At 39.8% G+C, this 12,962-nt stretch overlaps 2 protein-coding genes across 2 annotated transcripts; both read left to right on the forward strand.

The window, feature by feature from the left end:
- The first annotated feature begins 4,519 nt into the window (after positions 1-4,519).
- On the forward strand, positions 4,520-10,292 carry LOC138336525 (probable serine/threonine-protein kinase clkA). Its single transcript, XM_069286038.1, has 2 exons — positions 4,520-4,779; positions 9,653-10,292. The coding sequence occupies exons 1-2, from the start codon at positions 4,520-4,522 to the stop codon at positions 10,290-10,292; spliced, it is 900 nt and encodes a 299-aa protein (XP_069142139.1).
- A 590-nt stretch (positions 10,293-10,882) lies between these two features.
- On the forward strand, positions 10,883-12,072 carry LOC138336526 (semenogelin-2-like). The gene is made up of 2 exons (XM_069286040.1): positions 10,883-11,014; positions 11,383-12,072. Exons 1-2 carry the CDS (start codon positions 10,883-10,885, stop codon positions 12,070-12,072), a joined length of 822 nt encoding a protein of 273 aa, XP_069142141.1.
- The last annotated feature ends 890 nt before the right edge of the window (positions 12,073-12,962 follow it).

Here is a 12,962-nt window from a genome sequence, read left to right on the forward strand (position 1 = left end):
GCAAGGCATGTTACAACAAGAACAATAGCAAGATGCACATTACATCAAGACATGTTACAAAACAAGAACAATAGCAAGGCATTATGTTACAACAAGAACAATAGCAAGGCACGTTACATCAAGACATGTTAGCAACAACAAGAACAATAGCAAGGCACGTTACATCAAGACATGTATATACAAGAACAAGCAAGGCACGTTACAGCAAGACATGTTACAACAAGAACAATAGCAAGGCACGTTACATTCAAGACATGTTAACAACAAAGACAATAGCAAGGACATGTTACAACAAGAACAATAGCAAGGCACATTACATCAAGGACATGTTACAACAAGAACAATAGCAAGGCACGTTACATCAAGACATGTTACAACAAGAACAATACAAGCACGTGTACACAAGAACAATAGCAAGGCACATTACATCATGACATGTTACAACAAGAACAATAGCAAGGCACGTTACAGCAAGAACAATAGCAAGGCACGTTACAGCAAGAACAATAGCAAGGCACGTTACAGTAAGAACAATAGCAAGGCACGTTACATCAAGACATGTTACAACAAGAACAATAGCAAGGCACGTTACATCAAGACATGTTACAACAAGAACAATAGCAAGGCACGTTACATCAAGACATGTTACAACAAGAACAATAGCAAGGCACGTTACATCAAGACATGTTACAACAAGAACAATAGCAAGGCACGTTACATCAAGACATGTTACAACAAGAACAATAGCAAGGCACGTTACAGCAAGAACAATAGCAAGGCACGTTACAACAAGAACAATAGCAAGGCACGTTACATCAAGACATGTTACAACAAGAACAATAGCAAGGCACGTTACATCAAGACATGTTACAACAAGAACAATAGCAAGGCACGTTACATCAAGACATGTTACAACAAGAACAATAGCAAGGCACGTTACAACAAGAACAATAGCAAGGCACGTTACATCAAGACATGTTACAACAAGAACAATAGCAAGGCACGTTACATCAAGACATGTTACAACAAGAACAATAGCAAGGCACGTTACATCAAGACATGTTACAACAAGAACAATAGCAAGGCACGTTACATCAAGACATGTTACAACAAGAACAATAGCAAGGCACGTTACATCAAGAACAATAGCAAGGCACGTTACAAGACATGTTACAACAAGTTACAACAAGAACAATAGCAAGACATGTTACAACAAGAACAATAGCAAGGCACGTTACATCAAGAACAATAGCAAGGCACGTTACAACAAGAACAATAGCAAGGCACGTTACAACAAGAACAATAGCAAGGCACGTTACAACAAGAACAATAGCAAGGCACGTTACATCAAGACATGTTACAACAAGAACAATAGCAAGGCACGTTACATCAAGACATGTTACAACAAGAACAATAGCAAGGCACGTTACATCATGACATGTTACAACAAGAACAATAGCAAGACATGTTACAACAAGAACAATAGCAAGGCACGTTACATCAAGACATGTTACAACAAGAACAATAGCAAGGCACGTTACATCAAGACATGTTACAACAAGAACAATAGCAAGAACACGTTAAGTTACAACAAGAACAATAGCAAGGCATGTTACAACAAGACATCAAACAATGTTTACAACAAGAACAATAGCAAGGCACGTTACATCAAGACATGTTACAACAAGAACAATAGCAAGGCACGTTACAGCAAGAACAATAGCAAGACACGTTACAGCAAGAACAATAGCAAGGCACGTTACAACAAGAACAATAGCAAGGCACGTTACATCAAGACATGTTACAACAAGAACAATAGCAAGGCACGTTACAGCAAGAACAATAGCAAGACACGTTACAGCAAGAACAATAGCAAGGCACGTTACAGTAAGAACAATAGCAAGGCACGTTACATCAAGACATGTTACAACAAGAACAATAGCAAGGCACGTTACATCAAGACATGTTACAACAAGAACAATAGCAAGGCACGTTACATCAAGACACAATAGCAAGGCACGTTACAACAAGAACAATAGCAAGGCACGTTACAACAAGAACAATAGCAAGGCACGTTACAGCAAGAACAATAGCAAGGCACGTTACATCAAGAACAATAGCAAGGCACGTTACAGCAAGAACAATAGCAAGACATGTTACAACAAGAACAATAGCAAGGACATGTTACAACAAGAACAATAGCAAGGCACGTTACATCAAGACATGTTACAACAAGAACAATAGCAAGGCACGTTACATCAAGACATGTTACAACAAGAACAATAGCAAGGCACGTTACATCAAGACATGTTACAACAAGAACAATAGCAAGGCACGTTACATCAAGACATGTTACAACAAGAACAATAGCAAGTTACATGTTACAACAAGAACAATAGCAAGGCACGTTACATCAAGACATGTTACAACAAGAACAATAGCAAGGCACGTTACATCAAGACATGTTACAACAAGAACAATAGCAAGGCACGTTACATCAAGAACAATAGCAAGGCACGTTACAGTAAGAACAATAGCAAGGCACGTTACATCAAGACATGTTACAACAAGAACAATAGCAAGGCACGTTACAGCAAGAACAATAGCAAGGCACGTTACAACAAGAACAATAGCAAGGCACGTTACATCAAGACATGTTACAACAAGAACAATAGCAAGGCACGTTACAGCAAGAACAACAAGCAAGAACAATAGCAAGGCACGTTACATCAAGACATGTTACAACAAGAACAATAGCAAGGCACGTTACATCAAGACATGTTACAACAAGAACAATAGCAAGGCACGTTACATCAAGACATGTTACAACAAGAACAATAGCAAGGCACGTTACATCAAGACATGTTACAACAAGAACAATAGCAAGGCACGTTACATCAAGACATGTTACAACAAGAACAATAGCAAGGCACGTTACAACAAGAACAATAGCAAGGCACGTTACATCAAGACATGTTACAACAAGAACAATAGCAAGGCACGTTACATCAAGACATGTTACAACAAGAACAATAGCAAGGCACGTTACATCAAGAACATGTTACAACAAGAACAATAGCAAGACATGTTACAACAAGAACAATAGCAAGGCACGTTACATCAAGACATGTTACAACAAGAACAATAGCAAGGCACGTTACATCAAGACATGTTACAACAAGAACAATAGCAAGGCACGTTACATCAAGACATGTTACAACAAGAACAATAGCAAGGCACGTTACATCAAGACAATAGCAAGGCAACGTTTACATCAAGACATGTTACACAAGAACAATAGCAAGGCATGTTACAACAAGAACAATAGCAAGGCACGTTACAGCAAGACATGTTACAACAAGAAACAATAGCAAGGCACGTTACATCAAGACATGTTACAACAAGAACAATAGCAAGGCATCAAACATGTTACAGCAAGAACAATAGCAAGCACATGTTACAACAAGAACAATAGCAAGGCACGTTTCAAGACAGTTACAACAAGAACAATAGCAAGGCACGTTACATCAAGACATGTTACAACAAGAACAATAGCAAGGCACGTTACATCAAGACATGTTACAATAGCAAGGCAGTTTACAACAAGAATAGCAAGGCACGTTACAGCAAGACATGTTACAACAAGAACAATAGCAAGGCACGTTACATCATAGCAAGGCACGTTACAACAAGAACAATAGCAAGGCACGTTACATCAAGAACAATAGCAAGGCACGTTACAACAAGAACAATAGCAAGGCACGTTACATCAAGACATGTTACAACAAGAACAATAGCAAGGCACGTTACATCAAGACATGTTACAACAAGAACAATAGCAAGGCACGTTACATCAAGACATGTTACAACAAGAACAATAGCAAGGCACGTTACAGCAAGAACAATAGCAAGACACGTTACAGTAAGATCAAAGCACGTTTACAGAACATTACAGCAAGTATATCAAACATGTTACAGGCAAGTTACAACACAAGTTACAACAATAACAATAGCAAGGCACGTTCCTTCAGGCATGTTACAACAAAACAAATAGCAAGGCACATGTTACAACAAGAACAATAGCAAGGCATGTTACAACAAGAACAATAGCAAGGCACGTTACATCAAGACATGTTACAGCAAGAACAATAGCAAGGCACGTTACAGCAAGAACAATAGCAAGGCACGTTACAACAAGAACAATAGCAAGGCACGTTACAACAAGAACAATAGCAAGGCACGTTACAGTAAGAACAATAGCAAGACACGTTACAGCAAGAACAATAGCAAGGCACGTTACATCAAGACATGTTACAACAAGAACAATAGCAAGGCACGTTACAGCAAGAACAATAGCAAGGCACGTTACAGCAAGACATGTTACAACAAGAACAATAGCAAGGCACGTTACAGCAAGACATGTTACAACAAGAACAATAGCAAGGCACGTTACAGCAAGAACAATAGCAAGGCACGTTACAGCAAGAACAATAGCAACAATAGCAAGGCACGTTACATCATGACATGTACAACAAGAACAATAGCAAGGCACGTTACATCAAGAACAATAGCAAGCACACAGTTACACAATAGCAAGGCACGTTACAGCAAGACATGTTACAACAAGAACAATAGCAAGGCACGTTACATCAAGAACAATAGCAAGGCACGTTACAGTAAGAACAATAGCAAGACACGTTACATCAAGAACAATAGCAAGGCACGTTACATCAAGACATGTTACAACAAGAACAATAGCAAGGCAAGAACAATAGCAAGGCACGTTACAGTAAGAACAATAGCAAGGCATGTTACATCAAGAACAATAGCAAGGCACGTTACAGCAAGAACAATAGCAAGCACGTTACATCAGACATGTTACAACTCAAGAACAATAGCAAGGCATGTTACAACAAGAACAACGGCAAGGCACATGTTCAACAGCAAGAACATGTTACAACAAGAACAATAGCAAAGGACATGTTACAACAAGAACAATAGCAAGGACACGTTTACATCAAGACATGTTATAGCAAGACATGTTACAACAAGAACAATAGCAAGGCACGTTACATCAAGACATGTTACAACAAGAACAATAGCAAGGCACGTTACAGCAAGACATGTTACAGCAAGAACAATAGCAAGACATGTTACAACAAGAACAATAGCAAGGCACGTTACATCAAGACATGTTACAACAAGAACAATAGCAAGGCACGTTACAGCAAGAACAATAGCAAGACACGTTACAGCAAGAACAATAGCAAGGCACGTTACAGCAAGACATGTTACAACAAGAACAATAGCAAGGCACGTTACATCAAGAACAATAGCAAGGCACGTTACAACAAGAACAATAGCAAGACATGTTACAACAAGAACAATAGCAAGGCACGTTACAGTAAGAACAATAGCAAGACATGTTACAACAAGAACAATAGCAAGGCACGTTACAACAAGAACAATAGCAAGGCACGTTACATCAAGAACAATAGCAAGACACGTTACAACAAGAACAATAGCAAGGCATGTTACAACAAGAACAATAGCAAGGCATGTTACAGTAAGAACAATAGCAAGGCATGTTACAACAAGAACAATAGCAAGGCACGTTACAGCAAGAACAATAGCAAGGCATGTTACAGTAAGAACAATAGCAAGGCATGTTACAACAAGAACAATAGCAAGGCATGTTACAGCAAGACATGTTACAGCAAGAACGATAGCAAGGCACGTTACAGCAAGAACAATAGCAAGGCACGTTACAGCAAGACATGTTACAACAAGAACAATAGCAAGACACGTTTCAGCAAGAACAATAGCAAGGCACGTTACATCAAGACATGTTACAACAAGAACAATAGCAAGGCACGTTACATCAAGAACAATAGCAAGACACGTTACAACAAGAACAATAGCAAGGCACGTTACATCGTGATATGTTACAACAAGAACAATAGCAAGGCATGTTACAGCAAGAACAATAGCAAGGCACGTTACATCAAGACATGTTACAACAAGAACAATAGCAAGGCACGTTACATCAAGACATGTTACAGTAAGAACAATAGCAAGGCACATCAAGACATGTTACAACAAGAACAATAGCAAGGCACGTTACAGCAAGAACAATAGCAAGGCACGTTACATCAAGACATGTTACAACAAGAACAATAGCAAGGCACGTTACATCAAGACATAGCAAGGCATGTTACAACAAGAACAATAGCAAGGCACGTTACATCAAGACATGTTACAACAAGAACAATAGCAAGGCACGTTACATCAAGACATGTTACAACAAGAACAATAGCAAGGCACGTTACATCAAGACATGTTACAACAAGAACAATAGCAAGGCACGTTACAGCAAGAACAATAGCAAGGCACGTTACAGCAAGACATGTTACAACAAGAACAATAGCAAGGCACGTTACATCAAGACATGTTACAACAAGAACAATAGCAAGGCACGTTACATCAAGACATGTTACAACAAGAACAATAGCAAGGCACGTTACAGCAAGAACAATAGCAAGGCACGTTACAGTAAGAACAATAGCAAGATCACAGTTACAACAAGAACAATAGCAAGGCACATTACATCAAGAACAATAGCAAGGCACGTTACAGCAAGGAATGTTACAGCAAGAACAATAGCAAGACACGTTACAACAAGAACAATAGCAAGGCACGTTACAGTAAGAACAATAGCAAGACATGTTACAACAAGAACAATAGCAAGGCATGTTACAACAAGAACAATAGCAAGGCATGTTACAACAAGAACAATAGCAAGGCACGTTACATCAAGACATGTTACAACAAGAACAATAGCAAGGCACGTTACATCAAGACATGTTACAACAAGAACAATAGCAAGGCACGTTACATCAAGAACAATAGCAAGGCAGTTACACAAGACGTTACAACAAGAACAATAGCAAGACATGTTACAACAAGAACAATAGCAAGACATGTTACAGCAAGAACAATAGCAAGGCACGTTACAGCAAGAACAATAGCAAGACACGTTACAGCAAGAACAATAGCAAGGCACATTACATAAGAACAATAGCAAGACACGTTACAGCAAGAACAATAGCAAGACACATTACATCAAGACATGTTACAGCAAGAACAATAGCAAGGCACGTTACAGTAAGAACAATAGCAAGGCACGTTACAGCAAGAACAATAGCAAGGCACGTTACATCAAGACATGTTACAACAAGAACAATAGCAAGGCACGTTACAGCAAGACATGTTACAACAAGAACAATAGCAAGGCACGTTACAGCAAGAACAATAGCAAGGCACGTTACAGCAAGAACAATAGCAAGGCACGTTACAGCAAGAACAATAGCAAGGCACGTTACAGCAAGACATGTTACAACAAGAACAATAGCAAGGCATGTTACAGCAAGAACAATAGCAAGACACGTTACAGCAAGAACAATAGCAAGACACGTTACAGCAAGAACAATAGCAAGGCACGTTACAGCAAGAACAATAGCAAGGCACGTTACAGCAAGAACAATAGCAAGGCACGTTACAGCAAGAACAATAGCAAGGCACGTTACAGCAAGAACAATAGCAAGGCACGTTACAGCAAGAACAATAGCAAGGCACGTTACAGCAAGAACAATAGCAAGGCACGTTACAGCAAGAACAATAGCAAGGCACGTTACAGCAAGAACAATAGCAAGGCACGTTACAGCAAGAACAATAGCAAGGCACGTTACAGCAAGAACAATAGCAAGGCACGTTACAGCAAGAACAATAGCAAGGCACATTACAGCAAGAACAATAGCAAGGCACGTTACAGCAAGAACAATAGCAAGGCACGTTACAGCAAGAACAATAGCAAGGCACGTTACAGCAAGAACAATAGCAAGGCAGCAGAAAATACATTACAGCAAGAACAATAGCAAGGCACGTTACAGCAAGAACAATAGCAAGGCATGTTACAGCAAGAACAATAGCAAGGCACGTTACAGCAAGAACAATAGCAAGGCATGTTACAGCAAGAACAATAGCAAGGCATGTTACAGCAAGAACAATAGCAAGGCACGTTACAGCAAGAACAATAGCAAGGCACGTTACAGTAAGAACAATAGCAAGACACGTTACAGCAAGAACAATAGCAAGGCATGTTACAGCAAGAACAATAGCAAGGCACGTTACAGCAAGAACAATAGCAAGGCACGTTACAGCAAGAACAATAGCAAGGCACGTTACAACAAGAACAATAGCAAGGCACGTTACAGAACAATAGCAAGACATGTTACAACAAGAACAATAGCAAGGCACGTTACAGCAAGAACAATAGCAAGGCACGTTACAGCAAGAACAATAGCAAGGCACGTTACAGCAAGAACAATAGCAAGGCACGTTACATCAAGAACAATAGCAAGGCACGTTACAGCAAGAACAATAGCAAGGCACGTTACAGCAAGAACAATAGCAAGGCACGTTACAACAAGAACAATAGCAAGGCACGTTACATCAAGACATGTTACAACAAGAACAATAGCAAGGCACGTTACATCAAGACATGTTACAACAAGAACAATAGCAAGGCACGTTACAACAAGAACAATAGCAAGGCACGTTACAGCAAGAACAATAGCAAGGCATGCAAGGCATGTTAGCAAGACACGTTACAGCAAGAACAATAGCAAGGCACGTTACAGCAAGAACAATAGCAAGGCACGTTACAGCAAGAACAATAGCAAGGCACATTACAGCAAGAACAATAGCAAGGCACATTACAGCAAGAACAATAGCAAGGCATGTTACAGCAAGAACAATAGCAAGGCACATTACAGCAAGAACAATAGCAAGGCATGTTACAGCAAGAACAATAGCAAGGCAGTTACAGCAAGAACAATAGCAAGGCATGTTACAGCAAGAACAATAGCAAGGCACGTTACAGCAAGAACAATAGCAAGGCACGTTACAGCAAGAACAATAGCAAGGCACGTTACAACAAGAACAATAGCAAGGCACGTTACAGCAAGAACAATAGCAAGACACGTTACAGCAAGAACAATAGCAAGGCACGTTACAGCAAGAACAATAGCAAGGCACGTTACAGCAAGAACAATAGCAAGACACGTTACAACAAGAACAATAGCAAGGCACGTTACAGCAAGAACAATAGCAAGGCACGTTACAGCAAGAACAGCAAGAACAATAGCAAGGCACGTTACAGCAAGAACAATAGCAAGGCACGTTACAGCAAGAACAATAGCAAGGCACGTTACAGCAAGAACAATAGCAAGGCACGTTACAGCAAGAACAATAGCAAGGCACGTTACAGCAAGAACAATAGCAAGGCACGTTACAGCAAGAACAATAGCAAGGCACGTTACAGCAAGAACAATAGCAAGGCACGTTACAGCAAGAACAATAGCAAGGCACGTTACAGCAAGAACAATAGCAAGGCACGTTACAGCAAGAACAATAGCAAGGCACGTTACAGCAAGAACAATAGCAAGGTACGTTACAGCAAGAACAATAGCAAGGCACATTACAGTAAGAACAATAGCAAGGCACATTACAGCAAGAACAATAGCAAGACACGTTACAGCAAGAACAATAGCAAGGCACATTACAGCAAGAACAATAGCAAGACACGTTACAGCAAGAACAATAGCAAGACACGTTACAGCAAGAACAATAGCAAGGCACGTTACAGCAAGAAAAATAGCAAGACATGTTACAGCAAGAACAATAGCAAAGTTATAAACAATGGACAAAGTCACAACCAGGTGTCAGAACCAACTCCAGTTATAAACAATGGACAAAGTCACAACCAGGTGTCAGAACCAACTCCAGTTATAAACAATGGACAAAGTCACAACCAGGTGTCAGAACCAACTCCAGTTATAAACTATGGACAAAGTCACAACCAGGTGTCAGAACCAACTCCAGTTATAAACTATGGACAAAGTCACAACCAGGTGTCAGAACCAACTCCAGTTATAAACTATGGGCATAGTCACAACCAGGTGTCAGAACCAACTCCAGTTATAAACTATGGACATAGTCACAACCAGGTGTCAGAACTAATTCCAGTTATAAACAATGGACATAGTCACAACCAGGTGTCAGAACCAACTCCAGTTATAAACAATGGACATAGTCACAACCAGGTGTCAGAACCAACTCCAGTTATAAACTATGGACACAGTAACAACCAGGTGTCAGAACTAATTCCAGTTATAAACAATAGACATAGTCACAACCAGGTGTCAGAACCAACTCCAGTTATAAATAATTGACACAGTCACAACCAGGTGTCAGAACCAACTCCAGTTATAAACAATGGACAAAGTCACAACCAGGTGTCAGAACCAACTCCAGTTATAAACAATGGACAAAGTCACAACCAGGTGTCAGAACCAACTCCAGTTATAAACAATGGACATAGTCACAACCAGGTGTCAGAACCAACTCCAGTTATAAACAATGGACATAGTCACAACCAGGTGTCAGAACCAACTCCAGTTATAAACAATGGACATAGTCACAACCAGGTGTCAGAACCAACTCCAGTTATAAACAATAGACATAGTCACAACCAGGTGTCAGAACTAATTCCAGTTATAAACATTGCACATAGTCACAACCAGGTGTCAGAACTAATTCCAGTTATAAACAATAGACATAGTCACAACCAGATGTCAGAACCAACTCCAGTTATAAATAATGGACATAGTCACAACCAGGTGTCAGAACCAACTCCAGTTTTAAACTAAGGACATATTCACAACCAGGCGTCAGAACCAACTCCAGTTATAAACTTTGGACACAGTAACAACCAGGTGTCAGAACTAATTCCAGTTATTAACATTGGCTTAGTCACAACCAGATGTCAGAACCAACTCCAGTTATAAACAATGCACATAGTCACAACCAGGTGTCAGAACCAACTCCAGTTATAAACAATGCACATAGTCACAACCAGGTGTCAGAACCAACTCCAGTTATAAAACAACCAGGTGTCAGAACCAACTCCAGTTTTAAACTATGGACATAGTCACAACCAGGTGTCAGAACCAACTCCAGTTATAAACCATGGACACAGTAACAACCAGGTGTCAGAACCAACTCCAGTTATAAACTATGGACAAAGTCACAACCAGGTGTCAGAGGCAACTCCAGTTATAAACAATGGACATAGTCACAACCAGGTGTCAGAACCAACTCCAGTTATAAACTATGGACATAGTCACAACCAGGTGTCAGAACCAACTCCAGTTATAAACAATGGACATAGTCACAACCAGGTGTCAGAACCAACTCCAGTTATAAACAATGCACATAGTCACAACCAGGTGTCAGAACCAACTCCAGTTATAAAACAACCAGGTGTCAGAACCAACTCCAGTTTTAAACTATGGACATAGTCACAACCAGGTGTCAGAACCAACTCCAGTTATAAACCATGGACACAGTAACAACCAGGTGTCAGAACCAACTCCAGTTATAAACTATGGACAAAGTCACAACCAGGTGTCAGAGGCAACTCCAGTTATAAACAATGGACATAGTCACAACCAGGTGTCAGAACCAACTCCAGTTATAAACTATGGACAAAGTCACAACCAGGTGTCAGAACTAATTCCAGTTATAAACAATGGACATAGTCACAACCAGGTGTCAGAACCAACTCCAGTTATAAACAATGGACATAGTCACAACCAGGTGTCAGAACCAACTCCAGTTATAAACAATGGACATAGTCACAACCAGGTGTCAGAACCAACTCCAGTTATAAACTATGGACATAGTCACAACCAGGTGTCAGAACCAACTCCAGTTATAAACTTTGGACATAGTCACAACCAGGTTTCAGAACCAACTCCAGTTATAAACTATGGACATAGTCACAACCAGGTGTCAGAACCAACTCCAGTTATAAACTTTGGACATAGTCACAACCAGGTTTCAGAACCAACTCCAGTTATAAACAATGGACATAGTGACAAGCAGGTGTCAGAACCAACTCCAAATATATACAATGAACATGTTCTCATTTTTACGGAAGCAAAAGAATGATGCAACATAAACTATTGATGACAGTGGAATTATTTTTGTCGAGTTGAGACGAGGTGTTTTATTTAGGTGATGGCTATACAGTATGTGCCTACTTGGAATTGTATGTCGACTGTGCCATATTAGACACTGACACTTAATCGAAACCAAAGAGCGCATTTATAACGTCAAGCCGAAGACGCCGTAATATAGTCTGCCAGACGAGCCTGAAAGAGAGTCGGATGTTTGGTTGTCAAGGTCATTGGGCACCACAAGGTCATCACGTCGTATTTAGAAGTACTAGGGATCAGACGTAAAGATCAAATATGCATTTTCAAAAGGCTTTTAGCAGCATCACATAGTATAGGTCTATCCCACACCACGCTGTGGTCTATATAACGCATTGTATGTAGGATACGGCTATTAGATTTATTCACTTGTTAAACTTAACATGTCGGTAAAAGTCCTTTGTTATTTTAAAATATAACTAAATACCAAACCATGAAAGCAACCTGAAATCTGTGTCGAAACTGTCACTTGATTGGACAAATAAAAGTTGTAACATCTTCTGAAAATATCTGAAATGCAATGTTAAGCATTTCCCTTCCTAGCCGTATACATACAATAACTACCAATGTACTAGCAGTTAGAACAATTGGAACAATATAGATCGACTGTTTTAATAGCATCTTTTTATTTGAAAGTATTATCACCCATGAACATTAAAGTGAACAGTCGGGCAAGGATGGCTAAAGTCGGTAAAAATGGTGTGAATGTATCCAGTATAATTTCTTATGAAATGGAAAAATAAAATCTCTCGTCAAAATCTGTCTGCGTACGAAGAAATTAATTTAAAGTATGGAAATTCTAAAACGTCCTCCCGGCTCACTATGTCCGTGGTTACATTTCCACGC

Source organism: Argopecten irradians, chromosome 12 (genome assembly GCF_041381155.1).
Source record: "Argopecten irradians isolate NY chromosome 12, Ai_NY, whole genome shotgun sequence".
Lineage (NCBI taxonomy): Eukaryota > Metazoa > Mollusca > Bivalvia > Pectinida > Pectinidae > Argopecten > Argopecten irradians.